The 24,049-nt window shown below is 38.5% G+C and overlaps 1 protein-coding gene and 1 long non-coding RNA gene across 2 annotated transcripts; one reads left to right on the top strand and one right to left on the bottom strand.

Moving 5' to 3' along the window:
- Positions 1 to 543: 543 nt before the first annotated feature.
- On the bottom strand, positions 544 to 6,999 carry LOC123616476 (uncharacterized). The gene is made up of 3 exons (XR_006724472.2): positions 6,712 to 6,999; positions 6,251 to 6,354; positions 544 to 5,060 (listed from the first exon to the last, which is right to left on the bottom strand). It is a non-coding gene; the product is annotated as an uncharacterized LOC123616476 (long non-coding RNA).
- A 158-nt stretch (positions 7,000 to 7,157) lies between these two features.
- ADH5 (alcohol dehydrogenase 5 (class III), chi polypeptide) lies at positions 7,158 to 17,572 on the top strand. The gene is made up of 9 exons (XM_010953562.2): positions 7,158 to 7,306; positions 9,179 to 9,280; positions 10,916 to 11,057; positions 11,780 to 11,867; positions 13,664 to 13,883; positions 14,034 to 14,294; positions 15,047 to 15,182; positions 16,996 to 17,134; positions 17,268 to 17,572. The coding sequence occupies exons 1-9, from the start codon at positions 7,295 to 7,297 to the stop codon at positions 17,290 to 17,292; spliced, it is 1,125 nt and encodes a 374-aa protein (XP_010951864.1). The 5' UTR covers positions 7,158 to 7,294; the 3' UTR covers positions 17,293 to 17,572.
- The last annotated feature ends 6,477 nt before the right edge of the window (positions 17,573 to 24,049 follow it).

A 24,049-nucleotide genomic window follows, 5' to 3' on the forward strand; every position in this document is an offset into this window, starting at 1 on the left:
CAAGCTTTAAATGACTTATGCTCTTTTAATACTCTTCTTTGGCAAAAAACTTGTGGCCCCCAATACTTTGCCTTTAATACTTACTTCCAGGAAATCAGAGTTTATTTATTAACTGTTTCATCCTGCCATAAGTAGAGATAATCTACTCCTTAGAATCAACTGAATTTTCACAGCTTTCAGCCTCAACCAGGTCAGATAATTAATCCCAGACTGACCCATTTCCCTGGTGTCTGTTTTCTTGTAAAACTTCTGATACCGTTTTTGATTGGTTCTACTGCAAGTCACAGAAATCAATTCTGGCTAATTTAAAATGATAAGGAATTTATTTAAAGTATGGCAGTTTATAGAACTACCAAAATTACTAGAAAACACTTTCAAAGATATTCAGCTTGAAATTATGTCCAAACCCACATAGCAGAACTGATCTGGTCACCATTTTCCTTGCCCTCAGGCCCCAGAGGCTGCAGACTGAACTGTCAATTCCACCCCTAGATAGAGGGCACCACCACTAGTTTGACTGCCATTGCTGCCACAAGAAATTAAATCTGCAGTAGAAAGGGGCTTGGGAAGAAAAGGGGCTTGCTTCTTCTTGCTTCTGTATTCCATCTCCTCCCACACTTGCCAACAACTGCTTCAAGCCCCCTCCATTGCCCAGCCTAGGAAGAGGGGAAATTTGGAGGAAAATACATTTTACACAACCCACAGTGTTGCAATCTGACATTGGTGCCCTTTGCATCTAGCATCCTTTAGATACTGGATTCCTTCTTAAGTGGGGAATTCCTGTGTGTTTCACAAAAATCTTCTGCTCCACTGAGGATCTCCTACCTGCGATTCCTTTATAGGGATGATTCTTTCTACAACTGACCAAGACTTTGCCTTCAGCCCTTGGCTTTCACCGGGCTCACATTAACCTCTCCAGATGGGTCTTTTTAGTGAAGTTCCTTTTAAGATGATCTACAATTTTATTTCTTTGCAGTTTCCACCTTTGGTCCATGGGAAACGTGTGTTCTTGTCCCCAAATTTTGCTCTACTTCATTCTGCCACCAGGCGGCTGTTCTAGCCAGCCTCTCTAGCCTTTTTTTTTTTTTTTCCTAATTTATTTCAGGTAACAGAGTCTTCTACGAATCAAGGTACCAGAGAAAACATTTCATGCTTTTTGAATGTTTTCTCTTGGCTGCAGTTAAAGGAGAAGTGCTTCCATCATCCTCACCAGGAAGTAGGAAGGGCATTTACAGCACACTGACGACTCTCTCCAAAGAAATCCTTCCTCCAAACCACTTCTGCCCTTCCCCATGAAGTCTCTGCTCTCCTTTATATAACTCAGAGGCAGGAAGTGAGCTAATTCTGACAGAAGAAATTTTCTGTCTCTTAGCATGTCCTACATAAGGTAATCTAGTATTTTGCCTTAGAATGCTGGGATAATTTTGGCACCTATATTACTTGGCCTTGGAATACTTAGACAAAATTGAGATAACATGAAAGGTTCCATTTTAATTTCCTGCTACATTTAATCATGAAACTATTCCTTGTACAGGCACACCTCAAAGATACTGCAGGTTTTGTTCCAGACCACCACAATTGATCAAATATAGCAATAAAGTGAATCACATGAAATTTTTTTGGTTTCCCAGTACATATAAAAGCTATATTTACACCATACTGTAGTCTATTAAGTGTGCAACAGCATTGTGTCTAAAAAAAACCCAATGTACATACTTTAACTTTATTGCTAAAAAAAATGCTAACCATAGTCTGACAACACAGAATTACCACAAACCTTTAATTTTTAAAAATTCAGGGTCTGTGAAGTGCAATAAAGTGAAGCACAATAAAATGAGGTATGCCTGTACTTCTCCAGCCTGTCAGGTCTTCCAGAGTCTCCACAGTTCCAGTCAGGAAAAGATATGCTCAGGTTACTTATAACAATGGATAACTTACAATATACCAACTACAAGAAAAGCATTACTTTCACTCCATCCCACAAATTTTAAGTTCTGATTTCATTTTCATTTAGTTCAAAACATTTTTTTAAATTTCTCTTAAGATTTCTTCTTTGATCCATGTATTATTTAGAAGTGTATGGTTTAATTTCATGTATTTTCAGATTTTCCAGCTATCTTTAATTCCACTGTGGTCAGAGAACATACACTGTATTTTTATTCTCTTAAGTTTGTTAAGGTATGTTTCATGGCACAGAAAGTGATCTATCTTGTTGGGTGTTTCATGTGACATTGAGAAGAAAATGTATTATGCTGTTGTTGGATAAAATAGTCCATTGATATCAATTATATCCAGGTGGTTGATGGTGCTGTTGAATTCAACATATCCTTACTGATTGTCTGCCTGCTGGGTCTGTCCGTTTCTGATAGAGGGATGTTGAAGTCCAACAGTTACAGTGAATCTATTTCTCCTTACAGTTCTAGCAGTTTTTGCCTCATGTATTATGAGGCTGTTTTTAGACACATACAAATTAAGGATTATCATGTCTTCTTGGCAAAGACATGATACCCCTTTATCATTATGCAATGCCTCGCTTTCTTGCTTTGAATCTGCTGTCTGAAATTAATCTAACTACTCTAGCTTTTGATTAGTGTTAGTATTGTTATCTTTCTCCATCCTTTTACACTCGATGTGTGTCTCTATACTTAAAGTGAGGTTTTTTTTTGTATATAACATATATTTGGGACTTGTTTTTTGATTCACACTGACAATGTCTTTTAATTGATGCATTTAGACTAGCAGCATTTAAAATGATCACTGATACAGTTGGATTACTACCTACCATGTTTGTTACTGTTTTCTACTTGTTGCCCTTCTTTGTTATCACTCTTTTTCTGCTTCTCTGGTGTTAATGCAGTATTTCACATGATTCCATTTTCTCTTCTTTCTTAGCATATCAACTGTAATTCTTTCTGTTTTTTATTTTAGTGGCACAAAAAAAATTTAATTTAGTGGCTGCCCTAGACTTTGCAGTATATATTTACAACTAATCCAAGTTCACTTTCAAATAGCACTATACAGCTTCACTGGTAGTGCTAATACCTTACAATAACAGTCAGTATAATCCTAATTCCTCCCTCACATGCCTTGTATCATTGCTGTCATGTATTTCAATTATCTATAACTATGATCATCAAATATTTTTGCTGTTATTATTTTGAACAAACTGTTATCTGTTAAATCAACAAAGAAAAATAAAAGTTGTAATTTTATTTTTACTAATTTTCTAACACCCTTCTTTCCTTTACCTGGATCTGATTTTCTGACCTTAATCACTTTCTCTCTGAAGAATCTCTTTAATATTTCTTGCAAGGCAGGTCTGGCAAAAAATTTCCTCAATGTTTATCTAAGAAAGCCTTTATTTCTCCTTCACTTTTAAAGGATAAAGTCACTGGATACAGAATTCTAGATTGGAAAGTTTTTTCCCTCAACATTTATATATTTCACTTCACTATATTTTTGCTTGGATTGCTTCTGAGGATAAATGCGATGTAATTCTTATTTCTGCTCCTCTTTTGGTAAGGTGTTTCTTCCCTCTGGCTTCTTTCAAGATTTTTTTCTTTACCTTTGATTTTCTGTAGTTTGAATATGTTATTCCTAGGTGTAGGGTTCTTTTTGTTTGGTTTGGTTTGGGTTTTTTTGTTTGTTTTTTGTTTGTTTCTTTGTTTTGCATTAGTTTCCTTAGTGTTTTCTGAGCTTCTTTGATCTGTGGTCCAGTGTCTGACATTAACTTGAGAAAATTTTCAATCATTATTGCTCTAAATATTGCTTCTGTTCCTTTCTCCTTCTTTTGGCATTTCCATTATGTGTATGTTATATCTTTTGCAATTATTCCATAGTTCTTAGATATGCTTTTCCATTTATTTCAATCTGTTTTGTCCTTTTCAGTTTGAGAAGTTTCTACTGACATATCCTCAAATTAGCAGATCCTTTCCTCAGCTATATATGATCCTCAAATAAGCCCATCAGAGGCATTCTCCAATTCCATTTCAGTGGTTTTAATTTCTAGTATTTCTTTTTCTTTCTTTCTTAGAATTTCCATCTCCCTGCTTACATGATCCATCTGTTCTTGCATGTTGTTTATTTTTCCCATTAGAGCCCTTAGCATATTAATATCAGAGTTGTTTTAAATCCTTGATAATGTCAAAATCCCTGCCGTATCAAAGTCAGGTTCTTGTTCTGTGTCTTCAAACTGTGCTTTTTGCCTTTTAGTACACCTTGTCATTTTTTGCTGAAAGGCAGACATGATACACTTACGGGTAGAAAGGTGGTAAACAGGCCTTTGTCATGATAGTGGTAAGTAGTAAGGTGTGGGAGAAGGGGAAGGTTTCTATAGTCTTATGATTAGATCTCAGTCTTTTAGTAAGCCTGTGTCCCTGGATTGTGAATTTTGTGATTTCTTCTCAATTTGTTTCACCTCCTCAGGTGGTACAGGATGTCTAAAGGGGGCTGCAGTTGGGTATTTCTCTTCCCCAATGTCAGTTAAACTCTGTTAACACCTCAGTAGGTCAGACTCTGGTAAAACAGTCTCTATTGAGGGCAAGCCTATTTAAGAAAAACAGATTGCTCTGGCATATTTCAAAACGGTTCCTTTTCCCCTTCCCCTGCAAGAATGAGGGAATTCTTCTCTGATCTGGTAAAGCATCTAGAGATAAAAGTCACAAAAGTGTAAGGGTCCTCCATGACTGGATTTCTCTGGAGTTTTTAACTCTCAGACTTATCCACACTAAGCCTCCAGCAATTCACCAATTATGCGTCACATTTTCCAGCTCCAATACTGGTTTCCACAGAGGTGGGTTTCTGCTCCAGTAAGCTGTGATGTCTGTATCTGTATGTCTCTCCAGTTCTGGGGTCAGCGGTTTTCCCTGTGATCTCACTTCTCTGATGGATCAGAGAAGAGTCTGGATTTTTCAATTGGTTGAGCTTTTTTACTTGTTAGGATGGAGTGATGACTTCTAATCACTTTAGATGCCAGACCGGAAACTAGAAGTCCTGTCCATTATTTCAAGCAAGGTACCATAAAAATGCAAATGTTTATTCCCAGAAGATACACAATATATCTGCAGTAGGGAAAAGAAAATTAAGTTTCTGCTAAAAACTCTTTTTTCACTGGAAAGAGCCTTGCTGCATTCCAAGCAGAAGTTCTATCATATACAAAGGCCTGGAGTCAAGAAAGAGAAAGAGCCCTTTTAAGGAAATACAAATCTTCCACAAGACTGAAGCAAGACTTATGTGGTGGAATAGCAGAAAATAAGGATGGAGAGATAAGCATAATAAACCAGGTTACACAAGGTCTGGCTGGCCTCGCTACAGAGTTCAGATTTTAGCCCTCTCTCAACTCTTGAAGATTTTTAAATAGAAGAATGACATTTATTTACTTATAAACTATATCATTCAAAAATTATTAAAGGTGAAAAGAAATGGCATGGATTGATGTATGCTTTGGAAATATCGCTAAAAGGGCATTCATTTAGAAGTACATCAGATTCAGAGGCCCGGCAACAAAGAAATCACATGGGAGGCTTTATCAGAAACCGTGTAAGAAATCACGAGAGTCTGAACTAAGGCAGCAGTAGTGGGGACAGAGAGGAGGTACAAGATGTGAGAGGTCTTTAAGGTTTGGTGACAGAATGAATGCAGGGGCTGAGGGAGAGAGAAGCTGTGATTCCCAGGTTTCTACTGGGGCAAGTAAGTAAATGGTGATACCATACAAAGAAAAAAAAGTACCTTTAAAAAAAAGGATGACAGGATGAGTTCCAGACAAGGTGAGTCTGAGACAATTGTAAAACATCCTAATAGAGACAGAAGTCTAGTAGGCAGTTGTGTGCCCAAGTCTGGAGTTTACTGGGAGCCATTCTGATTCATAACAAGAAGTTAAAAGCCATGATGTGGATGAGAGAGTGGAGTGAAGGGAAAGATTTTGAATAGAGTTTTTGAGAGCAACAACCCTTAAGTTATAAACCAAGGAAAAGGAGCCATGAAAAAGACTGAACATCAAAGAAGAGAGGAGTCTGCCCAGTAGAGTCATTTTAATAAAATTCAGCATCCAAAAAAAAAAAAAATTAAAAACTCAGCATCCACAACAGAGTTTTAAGAGTAAACTGCAAATACTCCATCCTCCCTCTCCCTACAGTCTGGTCCACTCTTAAAACAACAAACACTGCCACGTCCCAGAGATTTTCCACTGCCCTCTTCCTTGCAAAATTCTCTCCCTGTGTCCTATTGACCATCCGCCAAAAATCCTACTCACCCTTCAGCAGCAGCTGGAACAGAAGCCTGGTGTAAAACAAAGAACGTTGCCCACCATTCGATTCTACAAGGATTGATTGATTAGCCACCACCAGAGTCGCAGACCTACAGGGAAGGAATTCAGAGCGCAGATCAGGAAAGAGGCACTGTGCGCTCTGGGAAAACAGGGCAAACAGGCCCTTAGATAGCTAGAAATATTCCAAGAGAAACTTTTATGAATCTGGATTCTCGCATCTTCTGCTACTTAGAAAAGCAGAGAAATCATTAACTTAGATATCTGCTCCTCCCAGCTAGCAACAACCTTCTAAGACGATATATGCTCGATTACATGGACCCCTGGGTCAAAATCACATATATGGTGGCCTTCCCCTCCGCCCTCCTTGAGAACAGTTCCTCAGAGCTCTCTGAGAGCCTGTCTTCCCAGCCGGAGTCCTCAGTAAATTCCGAATAAACTCAACTCACAGGGCTTCGGTTGTGTTTTTTTCCAGTCAACTGGGAAGTTTCCTGTGAGCCTCTTTGTGGGCCCTTTATCACTCTTCTCACAGCCCAGCTGACAGAGACTCCCTCGAAGGGCCGTGTCTTACTCATCTCGCGTCCTCAAGACGTGCACAGTGTGTACAAGGAGCAAAGGCCGTGCAGTCCTCTCACTGTTTCTCACGTGCTTTTAGTGAATTCCTGGCTCCTCACTTTCCACATCTCTCCTCTGTAAGCCTTATCTACGCTGCCTGGGCTAACGGTACACGGGGAAACTCCGGACAGAGACTTTGCAGCGAGCCTGTCAGGTTCACCATAAAGCAGCCACCGCCCTCCGGCCGCCTTGAAACTACTACAGCTTCCCGCGAGACCACCTGGGCGTCAGGGGGAGCACTGACCGCGCAGCACCTCAGGCCCCGCCCTTCTCGTTCAAGCCCCGCCTCCACGCTCGCCCCCGCGCAAGCTGAGGCGGGACCGCGCCCGTCTCACGCCCCGCCCAGGTCCTGGACCCACCCCGCGAGGCCGTTCCCGGACTTGGACGCCCGCTTCACGGTCACCGGAATCCGAGGACATGGCGAACCAGGTATCGCCAGGTGCTCCGGGGACGAAGTCCGAGAAAGGAAGGGATGGAGGGAAAGCATGGGGCAAAACCGGGCCTCTGGCCTCGGGGGTCGTGCGGGGCTCAGCCCAAAGACGGGATCTGGCTACCGGAGCTGAAACGGGGCCTCGGGTCAGCGGCTCACCGGGAAAGAATGGAGGAAGCTTTGTTCCAGCTGCTTACTGGGAAGTTTTGATGCTTCTGAGACAGCAGAAGCGGGGTGGGGGTCGGGGGATCCGGAGTAGGGAGGAGGGCCAATGTCCTGGTATCTTCGGAGTGGCTTAGGAGCCGCCATGCTTTGCGCACACAAAAATAATTCGCCCCGGGTCGCACTTGTAAGTGGCAGAGCTGTAGCCGGCGCCTAACCCCTAGGATTTATGGTGCATTGAAGTGAAAAAAGATTCTAATGCAGTGTATGAATTTTTACCATCAGATTTAATATTTACATTTTAATTTTAAAAGTAATCATTTTTATCACCTCACCAATTTACACAAGCCACTCATCCATCTATATAGTTCAGCCCTCCTTTTCCTCCACTCTTTGTTCTTCCGCTACTACAAAGTACCAGCTTATTTTTGCAAAGCTGCACTGGGTCAAGGACTGTATTAGGGGCTTCACATTCACTGCTCACGCTCTGTATAGAGGTATTTTATCTTCATGTGACTATCTCTTCATCCTTTGATATCCTACTTAAAAGTGAAGCTTTCCCAAACCCATCAACCAAAGTTATACTTTTTCTCCACAGTTTGCATTCTGTAGCTTTGTACCGCTCCGTTTAAATCTCACTTTTTGTAGTTAGCTTTCAAGTCTGTCTCCAAACCCAGTGCAACCTTTACCCTGTCAACACATTTCATAAGCGTTATGTGAACTGATCCAAACCTTCCTCATTACACTTGATTCTCTGGTAAAGGAAGGGTGTAAATCTGACTAAAATCTTCACAGCAGCACCATATTATAGAAATATAATATGAGACACATACGTAATTTGAACTTTTATAGTAACCACGTTAAAATGGCATTAGAATTGGGTTAAAATTTAACCCAGTATATTCAAAATACTATCTCAACATGTAATCAATGTTTTGAAAATATTATTGAAATATTCTCATTTTTTTATACTAAATCTTCAAAATCTGGGTATATTTTACACTTAGAGCTTATCTCAGTTCAGACTGGGCATTTTTCAAGTGCTGGATAGCCACACATGGCAAGTGTGTACTCTATTGGATAGCACAGTTAAAAGGAATAGATGTAGTTTTTTAAATTCCCCCATTCTGATACTCCTTCTTACACTCCTTCCCAGTGTGCAGTTTTGCACTAAATCAGTGTTACTCAAATCAACCTGAACAAAAGAATTTCGTAGGGCACATTTTAAGCATTCAGATTCCTTGGGCCCTGTGCCAGAATACTGAATCGGATTCTCTTGGAACTTGGTTTTTGGTTTTTTTGGGGGGGGGGGGTTCATAAATCTTTTTTTTTTTTTTTTTAATGGTGATGCCGGGGATTGATCCAGGACCTTGTGTATGCTAAGCGTGTGCTCTACCACTGAGCTATACCCACCCTCCCTGGAACCTGTGTTCTTAACCTGCTACTACTTATGCATTGTAGAGGATCATGAAATAGTCAATGAACAGAACTTTATGTGGTCATCTCAGTTCTTTTTAATGAATGTTATTTATATGAAATATAAACACATGCAAGACAATGCTCCATGTCTCTTAGAGGTATATGTTTCTTTGTGAATTTGTGATGTACTCTCTAAGATTAGCATTCATCAACATCTTAATTAACTCATAAGTAGTTGATTATTAGCCCAGGAGGATAAACAACTCGCTCTCTTTTTTTCCCCATTTCAGGTTATCAAGTGCAAGGCTGCCGTTGCCTGGGAGGCTGGAAAGCCTCTCTCCATAGAGGAGATAGAGGTGGCACCCCCAAAGGCTCATGAAGTTCGAATTAAGGTAATGATACATCTGATGCTTACCATTAGGTCTCTGGATAGATGCATCCTCTGACTGCAGAGGATCAACCCCAAAGGACAGTGTCAAGGCGAAGGTAATAAAAGTCATCCAACCTTGGAATCACCACCTCTTATTTTATCCCTCTCACCTTTGTAGCACTGCTCTCCATCTTCTTAGCTTTGCTGTTGGTCTGAGCAGCTTTCCCCATGGGTCACTGGATTATTGTAGTTTATCTAATGTAGCCTGGGTTTAAGGTGACTTTGTAGGATGCTCCCCTTTCTGCTACTCCTGTAACTTAAAATGTGTGATGACACATTAGAAACAACAACAAAAAAAAAAGTCTTCAGTTTTGTTAGAAGACACTTCGAATAAGACTTGGGAAGAGGTTCATAACTACTGGACCAACAAGCAAATGCAGTAAGCTTGCTTCTAGAGTTTTGAAATGTACTGACCCTTGGAGACAAGGTCAGGGTTTGGGGGATTCACTCTTCTAGTGCTTCTCAACCTCTACTGTGGCAGAGAAATTGAAGTTACCGCTGGAGAGAGGCACATTTTACAAGGCAGCCAGCTGGATGTTCTGGCATTCTACTCTGTACTTGTTTTGCTATAAAATGAATGCTTTAAAGTAGTGACCACTGAATGAAACTAACATTCTAGAAAAAAACTTTCTTGCTGTGAATCGGAGTATACTTCCCCTATCCTACCTCCAGTGCTCATGCTCCCAGGGATCACATGTAAAAGGTTGAGAAGCCCGGGACCAGATAACTTTTTAAGATCCTTTCAACCCAGATGCAGGAATCTGAAATCTTATAATAGTTAGTATATTTTTCTTTAAGTTTAGAAATCAACCTGATTGTGATTTTGCTACTGAAGAAGAAAATGTTGGTCCTGGATGTACTAGAATGAGCTGTATAGGGTACACTGAGTTCAGCTGCCTTCCCTGGGAAACTGCTAAAAAAAAAAAAAGCTAAGAGTGTTATGTTGTAATTGAGTACATAGGTGAGAAGCAGGGAAGCATAAATACAAATAGTCCCAAGACTTTTCCTTTCTGTACTTCTGGTAGTTTGGAAAGATAAGAGACGCTTGAAAGCCAGAGGTCAGGATAAAAGGCTTATTTAAGTAGAAATTGTGTATGATTGCTAGAAGGGGAGTTGGTTCCACTGAAAGCTCTGAGTTTTGGCCCCAACCAAGCAGGCTGGCATATTTTAGAAATTGTACCTTTTTGGACGTTGCATTTCCCAGCAATCATGAGGAGACCAGCAGTGAGATGGGCTCTACCTGCTTTTGCATGTAGGTAATGTTCCTTCCTCTCCACACCTGAAGAAGGCACAGTGCCCGTAAATCACCTTGTTTACCTTCTCTTCACTGAAAAGTAGAATAGACATACCATGTTCCACTGCCTATAAATGAACCATTACTTTGATGTACTACTAAGAAATATTGCCAGTTCTAATTGTTAAGATGCCATAGATTATAAGCACATGCTGATTTTAGAGAAGTTAAAATAAGAAAGAAACGTATCTTACAATCTGTAAAATATGCTATTAAAATAAAAATGTCTTTACTTTGACCTATGCTTCACTCTGAATTGCATGCACACACACTTAGACACTCTTTATTTTAATATCATGTCAGATCATTGCCACTGCAGTCTGCCACACTGACGCCTATACCCTGAGTGGGGCTGATCCTGAAGGGAGTTTTCCAGTGATCTTGGGGCATGAAGGTGCTGGAATTGTGGAGAGTGTTGGTGAAGGAGTTACTAAGCTGAAGGCAGGTAAGGAGGGTATTTGAACCATTTATTTTACAATTCTGGCTTATTTCTATAGGGAAATTGTATTTGTGATAAACTACACGTTTATTTATGAACAAGTTATCGCCTGTCAAGATTGGTTTTATTTCTCATCTGGAAAGCACAAATATTTGAGAATTTTTTTCTGATTTTTCAGACTGCTGTTTATCTGAAATGGTTTAAGTACATTTCCAAAGCAAATTTTCCCCAATTAAGCAAGAATTTTTAAAGATATGTCAAGTCAGTATTATGAAGCACATGACCTCCTTGTTCTCCACTTACTGTTTTAAGAGTTTCATATGGATAAAAATTTTGAAACTTGTGTTTTTTGCATAGTCAGGCAGTGTCTAAATGATGTTATGTAGGTAAAGTTCTAAACCTTTTAAGTTGTTAACGTTGCAAACTGAGTTGACAGGAATGGGAATTTGCAGTGGCTGATGTATTCATTTAGAAACAGATGCTACCTAACAACAAGGTCCTACTGTATAGCACAGGGAACTATATTCAGTAATTTGCAGAAACCTACAATAAAAAAGAATGCGATAAAGAATATATATATGTATAACTGAATCACTATGCTGTACACCAGAAACTAACACAGCATTGTTAATCAACTATACTTCAGTTAAAAAATGATAATAAAAAAAATGAGAAAAAAGAAACGGATGCTGCTTATTCAGGATGATGTCTTTGCATTCATTTTCCAGGTGATACTGTCATCCCACTTTACATTCCACAGTGTGGAGAATGCAAATTCTGTCTAAATCCTAAAACGAACCTTTGCCAGAAGATAAGGTTAGTATCTTTTTATTTTATTCTTGAGACAAGAGGTAATATTAATCATGATACTAATAAGTAATTATGTGGCAATTTGTACAGAGCATCATCCTCCGTGAATTATTTTATTCCATCTTTATGGCAACCTGTTGTTGTCACTGGTATCACCATATTCATAGAAGAGAAAATGTAGACTCAGAAATGGAGTTGTTTGCCCAGCATCATCAGCTGTTAAGATACATAACAATTTTTTGAACTCATTCTCGTTCCATAACCCTAGGCTAAATTTGCCAAAATGTATAATAAGGAGGGACATGTTTACGCAATTAAATGGAGTTATTTTTTTTTAATGGAGTCATTTTTATAAGCCATTTTAATTGTCCATGAAATGAAAGTAATAAAACTTACCTCATAAGGTTTTGGCAAGAGTATAAGAGATAGCACAATGCTTTTAACACAGAAAAAGTCGTTATTTTACTGTAGCAAGGTAATAGCACTTAAAAAACTTCTTTGAGGCATTTAAGATCTTGTGTTCATTCGCAACTTTTTTATCTTTTTTACTGAAGTAGAACATACATATAACAAAGTAATTAAAATATACAAATCTTAAGTGTACACTCAACGAGTTTTTATACATATACACACCCAATGGTTACAACCAGATCAAGATAGAGAACCCTTCTAGCAGCTCACAAAGTTCTTCAAGTACCTTACAGGTCAATACCTGCCTCCCTCAATTCTGCATGAACAGAATTATACAGTATGTGCTCTTTTGTCTGGCGTCTTTCATCCATGATGTCTGTGAGGTGTATCCAAGTTGCTGTATGCATGAGTGGTTCTCTTTTGCTTCTGCCATATTCCATTCCAAATGTCACTGTTTACCCATTCTCCTGTTCATGGACATTTACACTGCTCCCAGTTTGGGCCTGTTGTGATTAATACTGCTATGAGCATTCATGCATGTCTCTTGGTAGACGTATGCACAATTTTGTCTTGGGTACTTTCCTAGGATTGGAATTGCTGAGTCATAGGATACACTCCTCTCATTTGATTTTCATAGCAATCTATAAGAAAGAGAGATGGTTTCTCTGATTTTCTAGTGAGGAAACTAAGGCCCAAAAGTTAACTCTCTTGCCCAAGATCACATGGAATTTTAAACCCAAGGGTGTTTGCTTTTACAGCCCATATTCCTAAGCAAGACATTATATCATCTATCTGTTCAGAATATCAAACATAATTTTTGTTAGTATTATATCGGTTGCATTTGTGAGGTTTATTTATTTTTCCTTTATTGGTGTAACCAACTACACAGGCAAAAAACAAAGTGAAAAAATTACTTGAATCTGTGAGGACTGTACACTTTTGAAATAGGCCTCCTAAAAGATCTAAATTAGCCAGTTTGGCCATCTATTTTCATCAGCTGATCTGGATGATTGCTTGTAATCTCTGCTGTACAGATGCTGGTTTTGGCTTTAAGCTTACGAAGTTATATTTGCTCACAGAGTTTTATGATGGAATTTTAAAATTATTTCATCTGATCCATAAGTTGTACCTGTTAAAATTATTTCAGTATTCTGACAGTAAAATCCAGAAGGATATTGAATGTTGAAAAAGATAGCTAAGATTATAAATCTCTTATAAATGTCCCTATAAGGCATTGCTAAATATTAATAAATATATTGGAAATTAGACTTTCAGTCTTAGCACACTTTCTAACTATTTACTGGTCATTATTTTTTAAATTGATTTGTTTTTCCTGTGGTTTTAGAAAACCTGATTCTACCCTACCTTTTTCCTTTTTTTATTTTCTTTAGAATCACTCAAGGGAAAGGATTAATGCCAGATGGCACTAGCAGATTTACCTGTAAAGGAAAGACAATTTTACATTACATGGGAACCAGCACGTTTTCTGAATACACAGTTGTGGCTGATATCTCTGTTGCTAAAATTGATCCTTTAGCCCCTTTGGATAAAGTCTGCCTTCTGGGTTGTGGCATTTCAACTGGTTATGGTGCTGCTGTGAACACTGCCAAGGTAAGTGTTGGCCTGGTTTTTAGCTTCCACCTTCTAATTTGATACAACAGAGCTTTACTGGAATAGTGAAATTGGCCCAATCTGTAAGAAACCTGATGATTTCCTTGACTCTTGTGGAATGCGTACCTTATGGACTGTCTTTACTATTAGGTGGAACCTGGCTCTACTTGTGCCGTCTTTGGCCTGGGAGGAGTTGGATTGGCAGTTATCATGGGCTGTAAGGTGGCTGGTGCATCCCGGATCATTGGTGTGGACATCAATAAAGATAAATTTGCAAGGGCCAAGGAGTTTGGGGCCTCTGAATGTGTTAACCCCCAAGACTTCAGTAAACCTATCCAGGAAGTGCTGATTGAGATGACTGATGGGGGCGTGGACTATTCCTTTGAGTGTATCGGTAATGTGAAGGTCATGGTGAGTGTTCTTAGCTTCGTTCCTTTTGTGTGTATGTGTGTGTGACTTATTTTTTTAAGTGTAATTTCCTTAGGATCAAAAAGTGTTTTGTTTTGCAAAGGAAAAGTCTCTAGATAAGAATTATCCTAATAGAAGAAGGGAAAAATAACTATTTTAACTAGAAATGGGAAAAGGTAGAAGCATGGTCAGAGGAAAATGGAGAAAAATGTTTCTTTGCCTTTCAGTATGCTAACCCTTAGAGTATGTTTCATTAAATGAAAAGGCAGAATGATGCAGTCATAGAGAACATGGGCTTTAGAATCAGATAGGCATCCACTTACTAACTCAGTGACCTTGAGCAACGACTTAACTTCTGTAAACCTGTTCCTTGTGTAGAACGCAGAGAGTAACCACAGGTACTTGATGCAAAGTAGACACTCAGCAAAAGTATTACTGTCACTTCTCTGCCTGCTGCCTGTATTATAGTCTTTAGAATTTCAAGCTAGGATTTACTTTTAAAAAACAGACAACAAATAAAAGCTCTAAATTCTTTCAATTTGTGTAAATATTTAGCCAAGTTAGTAAATTCTTTTAAATGCCTGTTAAAATTGTTCAATAAAATTAAACTTGCCAAATACTCAATTTGATCATTTTGTTACCATTTAAAAAAAAAAGTTTATGCCACCACCTTCTCCCCCGGAAGCTTCTGGGGAAGCAGATATTCTTAGCAAAGTGCACTGACTTCTGTGATCTGGTCACGTCTCTGCCTGCAGAGAGCAGCGCTGGAAGCCTGCCACAAAGGCTGGGGTGTCAGCGTGGTGGTTGGAGTAGCGGCTTCAGGTGAAGAAATCGCCACTCGTCCCTTCCAGCTGGTGACGGGCCGCACGTGGAAAGGCACTGCCTTTGGAGGTAATTTGGTGGAGGAGATGAATACATTTTCTCTTTTGTTTTTTTTCCACTGGCAGAATTTTAATGCCGGGCTGATTTTTTTGTTTTCATAACAATTTTCATGAGCTCCCTTCTCATCATAAATTCTTGAATCCCGAGTTATTTTAATAGAAGAGTTTCACAATTAACATTTACCCTTGGAACTGGGGAGAGGCTCGGCTTCTCTTGAAACACAAGGCTACTTTTAACACACTTTAAAAAAATCAGTATTCCATTAATAAGGAAATAGTTGCGGGTAGGGCAAGAGTAGGAAGTTGGTTGCTCAATAAGCAAACAATATTATCAGCCACACTTTGTCATGCTGTGGACTTATGTTAGGTTATCGGCATTTTTACTCATTTTTCCAGAGAGTGCAGTGATTGCTGGATGTGATCATGTTTCTGTCTGAATAGTACTGATTTCAGCAGTAACCAATAGTAAGTCTTACACTAAAAATGTTAAGGTAGACAAAATCTTACAACAGACTTGAAAAGCTATCAAACTGATCATTTTTCCTTCGTGTGATCCTAAAAACTACACAGTGGTTGACGAACTACCAGTAAAATGCTGAGAAACAGTTTCCACCTTTTTCAAGGTTGCTCAACTAGGGAAAAGACAAGACATCAGAACACGTTTGTATTATCGAACTGTGAGTGAATGGAAGAAAACTTTTATAGCTTTTTAAAAAATATATTTATATCCTTGTCATCCTGCTAAGGAAAAAAAAATTACCTGAAAAATGAGAGCCAGAGTTTTCCTTCTTTAATAACTACAGAATTTGCCACAGAAAATGTCAGGCTGACTAAACCCTCCTTTCCAAAGTCCTAGCTGTATGCCACACTTGAGGATCTTCAACTTTTAGAGCCACACATGGAGCTCAGGGGCATCGTCTCAGGGTCCGTAGATGTATTTGAAAGGGCGTTCTAAGTCCAGGAGACTGAGTCGGGGGATTGGTGGTAACTGAAGCCTCATCCTCTCACATGCTCACTGGAAAATATGCTGGAGCCTTGGAACCCCATGGGTGTTGCTAAAATATGACACAGATGTAAATAGAAGTTTTGGTCTAGGGAATAGTGGTGACTGTAATTGTCTCGGTTACCAGGAGATTTAAAGGAGAAAATAAAAGAAGCACCACAATTTGGAGGGAAAAGATAATTGGTAAAGGATTTCAGGAGAGAGATTTAGAAAGGCTCAAAAAGGATTTGAAATATGATCCAAAGCTTCGCTGGTGTAAAAGGTGGGAAGGCTTCTTTGTAGATTTATTGCTGCTTTTCATACAAGTGAAAAATTGAAGGATCTGATATTATTTAAAATCTTAACATGCAACTAAAGACTTCCTTCTTTGCTTTTCAGTTTGTTTTCTATTCCGAGTTGCTATCCCTACTTTGTTTTTGAAATTAAAACCACAGAAATAAAGTCTTGCATCAATCAATTTTTTTCTTCCTTGAATTTCGTGATTATAGAGATCTTTGGTGTTGTGGACTGCAAGTCTCAGGACTAAGCGTGTCCTGAGACTTCCAGAGTTCTGTCTTGTATGGTATAATTTCCATTGAGATTTAATGGTATTTTAGTAAATCTTAATACAGAAAAAGGAAAGTACTCAAAAGACATTTACTTTTCTTGTAACTAAAGATGTACATTAAATTCTTCCTCCTCTCTATGCTGATTTTGGCCTCTCATTCCTCTTTAATTCATGAAAAAATTCATTTTCTTAAATACCTTTGTCACCCACTAAGTAAGCACACTGTAGAGATTTGTTGGAAAAATTAATGAATAGATGTATGATTTCTTTTAGGATGGAAGAGTGTAGAAAGCATCCCAAAGTTGGTGTCTGAATATATGTCCAAAAAAATAAAGGTTGATGAATTTGTGACTCACAATCTGCCTTTTGACCAGATTAATGAAGCCTTTGAACTGATGCATGCAGGGAAGAGGTAAACTTTCTCTTTAACTGTGTAGTGTAGAATGTGGTAATGACTTGGGGTTATGGAGGAAGAAGGGTAAAAAAACAGTTTTAGTGGTGTTAAATCACTCAGAACTTATGTTTATTACTTCTGTCTCTTACAGCATCCGAACCATAGTAAAGTTTTAAATTTCAAAGAGAAAAAAACTCAGCCATCCTTCTAAGACTCCTGGTCTCACTGGAGCAGCCAGACAAGCAGGGAGGACCTCTTTCAAGTTCACAGCCTCATTAGCACAGCCTTACAGCCCTTCATTAACCCACTCTAGGGAATAATGTTTTGTGTATAATTCATAAATCTCTAATCAAGGACAAGGCTGTTACTGTCATAAATCTGTTTTCTGGACTCTTCTTTACAAATAATTGCTAGCTCATTAAGGAATACTTTAACATAATAAAAGGAATTTCTGTATACGTGTGGAAGTGTCAGCTCTGTTTTACACCGAATTCACGGTTCCTCTCCCCATTATTTTCATTCTTTAAAGGAAAGATGGAGGAAGCCAGACAGTGATGAGTATCTGAACCCTGTGTCCTGCTGTCCTCAGTAACTTTCACTTAGCTTTTAACTCAAGCCAGTTTACAAAAGAGCAGATTTCTCCAGCTGTCAGTGGCAGAGTTAATCAGAACACAAGTCTGCTTCTGTGAGATTATCTTCTTGAGGGCGGATGCCCTGCACTGTTCGGACTTAGACTCCTAGTCCGTAGTACGGCATCTGGTCCACAGCGGGCAGTAACATTCCCCACTGGAACTGCCTTCTGAGCTAAAGTAAGGATATGTGTGTTGATGGTGGCTCTGTGAACTATTTCAAGTATATGGAGAATAGACTTATTTCTATACTGAATATCCAAATTTTCAGTGCATATTTTGTCAAATCTTTACATTTTACCACTTCCAGACCACACTCTCTTTCCTCTCCTGCAGTGGTCAACATCCAGAATTTGGTGTTTATCACTCCAGTGCGTGTTGCCGTACTTGGATGTTACAAACCTATAAACCCGCTAGTCCTCAGTGTTGTCCATCTTTTAAACTTGACACAGTCTCATTCTGCCACTTTCATTTTTTTACTCATTATTGTATAACTAATCCGTGTTGTGTATATACTCCCATTCATTAATTTTAGTACTGTGCAGCAGTACTATAGAACTACCATAATTGACCTGTCTCCAGTTGATGGCATAAAGTGGTCTCCCAGACTGTTTCTGTATTTATTAACAACTCTTTGGTGGAACATTCTTGTCCATTATACTCAGTGTGTTACTTAGGATGTACATCATAGGGTAAGCTGCTCTTCACACTCATCTGACTTGCAAATCAGATGAGTGTGAAGTGACTTTAGTTTGCATTTCCCTCAATTACTAACGTCTTTCGATTTTATTGGCCATTTGTATTTCCTTTTTTGCAAAGTAGCTATTCACATCCTTTGTCCATTTTTCTATTGGATTATTTCTCTTTTTCTGAGTAGTTTTTAGGGGTTCTTTATTGTAGACACCAGTCCTTTGTCAGTTTTACATTTTATTTTAATATATGTTGTATTTCTTATGTTAACATCAAATCTATCAGTCTTCCTGGTGCTGTTAAGTAACATTTAGGGTGCTTTACCCTGAGCAAAATATAGAAGCAAACAAAAGTGGTGCATAATTTGAGGTAACCCATTAACAGAAATAAATGTATGAAGGCAGTATATCCAAGAGTTAGAACATTCACAGAGAAACATTACATGAGAAAGAAGGTATAGTTTCCTCTACCCCCCAAAATAGGTGACCACTGTTAAGTTTATGTATCTTCCCAGAAGTTTCTATGAATAAAATAGCATTTATACATATACTTCAAATTTCCACAAAAGAATAAATACTATTAACACTATCCTGAGCTTTTTGTCTTTTCCACAAAATAGCACATTTTAGACTATTTTTGTATCAGGACACCAGATATGCCATGCACATAAATAACTTTTGATGGCTTGAAACCATTTTTTTTTAATTCTTTTGGTTGATGTGGCTTAACTGCTCCCAAAAGGTTGCGTTTATGAGAGAGCAATATTTAGTTGATTGAAAAGTGGAAAAGTGGCAGTTATGGTCAGGACTTCTTTTTGGGTCTTTGAAGGGCCAGGCAATACAACCTAGCTTCTCTCATCTTACCTGGAGGGCTGGAGACAGTAAGGGCCCAGGTGGCCTGGATTGTCCTGGGTTAACTGGAAGAGAAGGAAATTAAAACTAGCTCCTATCCCAGCTGTAAGAAATGTACTTTTAATCTCGTTTGTTTTACCTCAGCCCTCCAGGAAGTATATTATTGCCTTAGGCAATTGCAGTAACAGAATGGGCGTGTAGGTTGACAATGGTGGAGCACTACTAATTTTTTCAAGTTTTTTTTCCCCTTCATTTTTTTCTCATACATGAGTTATACATGAATGAGAATGGTAAACATTTTTATGGTCACCAATATGAGAAAATAGAACAATTTTAAGACAGTAAAATAATGTAAGTCCAATTCTTGTAGCTGGCCAATTAGGGAGCTTGCTTCTCATTTCTGTCACAGTGAAGTACATACTCCTGAGCCAGCTAATTCAGTTTAACAAACGGGAGCATTTCCCAACTGAAAACACAATTGTCTCTTTCAAAGAACCAGTATGAAGAATCAATTTTATAAGAGCCCACTACCAAGATTTTTGGATCATGGAACCATAGGTATAAAGTATTTTTTGTTAAGATCCTTTTAGTACATTCTCTTGGATGACATCTGGGTTGTTGTATATACTGCAGAACCAAATAGATTTTGGAGGAATGTACAACACAGGACTAAAAAACATTCACTATGTGCATGTCAGCAAATCCACCAAAATTAGTATTGTACCACCTTAGAAGTGTTGGGAATTTTTTAAAGGTATCTTTAAACCGCTTTCTTGGACAAAAGATGTAATTTTAACACAAATGGCTATCCTCCACTGTATATTTCATGGAAGCTAATAAAAATTTTTTAAGGATCTAAAGTTTTACAATATTAGGAACCAACTTTAAACAACTCTGTTTTTGTTTTTTATTGAAAATGTTCATATACTAGGCATTTTTCAAGTCTTTTCTTACCTGCTTTTCCATTTTCAGCATGTTGGCCTAATCTGTTTTCAATTTAACCCACCTAGTGTTCACTGTAAAAACACAGGCCACATACAGGCATGTCTGACTTGGAACAAGTTCTTTACTACATGCACAGGGAACTAGCATAGAGTAGAAAGTGAGGAATGAGGAGGTTTCTGAAGTGAAGAAAAAACTGCAGTATGTCCAAACTTTTGTTACAGTGGACCCAGTTAATGTGTACACAACTTACACCAAACGAAAACGGCTCCAAAAGATACACATAATGCTACTTCCATTTATTCTATTTCAAAGCAAAATTAAATGGGGCTGGTAACTCTGGGAATGTTTTGCTGATCTGGGGAAGAGGAGCATATTTTACATGCACGGAATGCTTCAGAACATTTTCTGCTTGGCTGCCAGTCGCCCAAGTAGGCTGCTGATTAAAGCTGTACGGTAACTGCCAGTGCTTGGGACCTAGAGAAACTGCAGCTCGGGAAAGAAACCAACTTTGCATTCAGCCAGTTTTGTTTCAGTTAACTTGCAAGATCAGATTCTTTGTCAGCAAATACCCTTTAGAAAAAAATAGACCACAAACACATTTTGAAAACATTTTATTAAGTATATTTAAACAGTTAGTGAGATAATAAATGCACAGAACTCTACCAAGGGAATCATCTTTAAAGAAACAACTAGGAAGTGACCCGGTACATACAAAGTCCTCCATTACAAATTTCTTTTGGTGGCACTTTTCTCTATAGGAACAACGCAGGTGGGCTTCTAAGCAGACTAATTTTTATCAATCTCTACATCCTAACAATTCCTTGTGATGAGGTACATAGGCACATGCTCCCTTCCACGGAAAGGACTGCTAAGCCACCACATAACTACCCTGAGTTTAGACATCAACTGAAATACACTTAACTACCAAAAATACCTCGATACGTTAAACAAGATAGAAGAAGCAGAAATTTGCTGTAAAATATGTTGCTTTCACTTATCTACATCTTAATGCTAAAAATTCTTTTCCTTGGCTATTTTGTTTCCTCAGAATCACCCAGGGCTCAGATTTACTGATAAAGCTTAAAAACTTTTACCCTGAATTTTCTGTTGACTTCTGATCCAAGTACTGAAATTAAGCAAAATTGCTTTATAGCCACATTATATATAGAATAAAAGTTGCTAAGTGGTGATAATGTGGTATCATTACCCAAATAGCGTACTTCCACAGAGAAACATGGTGATCTGTCCATGCAACCAGTTCAAAAAAAATGAACTCAGAGCCCTGGTGCCCTGGTTGTATAATCTTGTGCTCTTCTCGTGACACAGTAGTGCAAACGTGCCCCCAAACTTGTGGAAGTACTGGCACGTGTGTGTTGTCAGGAGTGGGTGAGGTGGCTGGAATAACAGTCAGAGGGCCAGGCACCCAGGAGATGGAAGCAATTACTCTGCTAAAATCTTTGCGACAGTAAAAGGGCTGGACATCCACAAGAAGAATTACTTAAGTCCTTTGAACTATAACAAACATTAGTGGTAAGTGAGAATCTCCCCAGGAAGCCCTTCTTGAGCACTCCACATACTGGCTTTTTGGCACACTTTTCTAAGACACACCACTGTTGACTCATTTTTAAATATAACCACAGAATTGCCATATACAGGTGGTTCTGTTGTTGCTTATCCAAGTTCCCAAAATGAAATTCAGCAGGTAACAGGTAGCCAAGGCCACCCTACTCCTGCTTCCTTTTGCAAAATAACCAAATGCAAATCACTGTCTTTCTTTTTCATACTTAGCACCAAAAGGAAGAAGAGGTAAGAGAAGGCTATCACCAAAGGCCCCTCCAAGTTGAAACACAGTTGGGACCACAGAAATTCCATGCATGCAGCCTGTGCTGCATTTCTTTAGATGTTCATTTTTTAAATGAAACAAAATAGGGGTTGGGGGCATAGCTCAGAGTTAGAGCACGTGCTTAGCGTACACAGGTTCCTGGGTTTAATCCCCAGTACCTCCATTAAAAAAAAAAAAAGAAAAAATGAAGCAAAATACGTAACTTTCAGAATATTAGCATAATGCAGCCTATATTGTGAAACAATCTGTTCCTAAAACAATGTCCAGATGTTTTTCCCTACTCTATTGGAAAATGGGCCACACATCTACATTATAAGTGGCATAATTTGCTCCTCTTGAGCTAGAGAACTTGGTAGAAGTCAAACACAATTAAATGTAGACAGAATCTTATCACACTATGTCAATCGGTTCCAGTATTTCTAACTCCCAGACCACTAAGAAATCCTTCCCACCCCTTCTGCATATTTTGCCCCTAAGATTTGCTGCATTTATTGTTAAAAAGTAGCTCATGGTTTCTGAAATTTCGAATACAGTACGATCAAAGTTAATTACTTCAAATAACTTGTATACCAATATTCTGTACCCCCTTAGTGAGATGTGTTCCAAGAATATAAAAGAATCACAAATTTTGCACTTAGTTTATTTTTGGTAGTGATTTTGATGTAGTAATTTTAAAATAAAGCAAATAAGTAAATATCAATATTCAAAATCAAGTTCTCACCATGGAAGATGGAAAATACGAATATGGAACAGGAAAGGGTGAGGAAGATTAGTGTTAAATTTGAAATCAAACTATCAGAATGAATTCATGATTTATAAAATTCTATTTGCTGGCTCTGTTCCCTGAATGTGCCTAGAAGCAAGGACACCCCAGCAGCACCCAGATCTTGATTTCCAAATACCATTCCCCATGAAGAGAAACTAGGGCTCCTTGAGGAAATAGCCAATTCCCAGTCTGGGGCAGGAAAAGTGTATGATAAACCTAGAGCATCTTGATGTGGCAACAAGCAAGAACGTGCTCAAAGATGACTGGTGTCGGTCAAAGTGACCCATGACTAAGCTTCAAGCTGCTCCTACTTGCTAAAAATGGAACATTTATAGTAATTAAATTGAATTTTAAAAAAGAATCAGTGAGCTCACATTGATAATCAAAAAAAGTTGGTAGAGAGGGGAAAAAGTGCTTCTTAGTAAAAGAGTGCCAACAAATAAATGTAGATGGAATGCTATTTACAAAGTCCCAGTTTGCAGCCACCAAAAAAATTACGGATTCTGGCAAGGCTTATTAATGCTAAACCCTGAGTGAACAGGATATCCGAGTGGTCTCCAAGTATCTCCTCCCAGATTTGCTTAAGAAAAGAAAGATATTCTTAAAATAGATCTGACAGAAACCAAGTGTTCAAATATATATTGGCGGAAGTAGGGTATAGTTCTAGTGGAAGAGCGCATGATCAGCATGCACAAGGTCCTGGGTTCCATCCCCAGTACCTCCTCTAAAAATAAATAAATCTAATTATCTCCTCCCTTAAAATTTAAGAAAAAAAATTTTAAACATATTGGCAATAATATAAGAATGATATACGTGCCTCCTGCTATGACACAACGATTGGGACTCACCACATGCTGTCCACAGAGTTCGCCAAAATGTTTGTCCTGAACCTATTCGTGAGGAACAATCAGGGAAGGGCAGAATTCTACAAGCTAACTGGCCTGCTTTTTTCAAGTGTCAATTTCATACAAGATCAAAAAAGGTGGAAGGATTGTTCTAGAGTAAAAAATGACTACAGATGACAACCGAATACCATAGTTTTGATTCTGCATTTAAAAAAAGAAGAAACACTTTAAAGAACATTTTGGGGGAAATTGAGACTCAAGTTTGAGTACATACTATACATTAGACAATGCTATATCAGTGTTCAATTCCTTGGGTGTGAGAACTGTATTATGATTGTGGAGGAAATGTCCTTGTGTTTTAGGA

This window comes from Camelus bactrianus, chromosome 2 (assembly GCF_048773025.1).
Source record: "Camelus bactrianus isolate YW-2024 breed Bactrian camel chromosome 2, ASM4877302v1, whole genome shotgun sequence".
Taxonomy (NCBI): domain Eukaryota; kingdom Metazoa; phylum Chordata; class Mammalia; order Artiodactyla; family Camelidae; genus Camelus; species Camelus bactrianus.

Coding starts and splice junctions, on each gene's coding strand:
- ADH5 (XM_010953562.2), top strand. Junction 11,058..11,779: donor AGTTACTAAGCTGAAGGCAG/GTAAGGAGGGTA, acceptor TTCATTTTCCAG/GTGATACTGTCATCCCACTT. Junction 17,135..17,267: donor CTGATGCATGCAGGGAAGAG/GTAAACTTTCTC, acceptor TGTCTCTTACAG/CATCCGAACCATAGTAAAGT.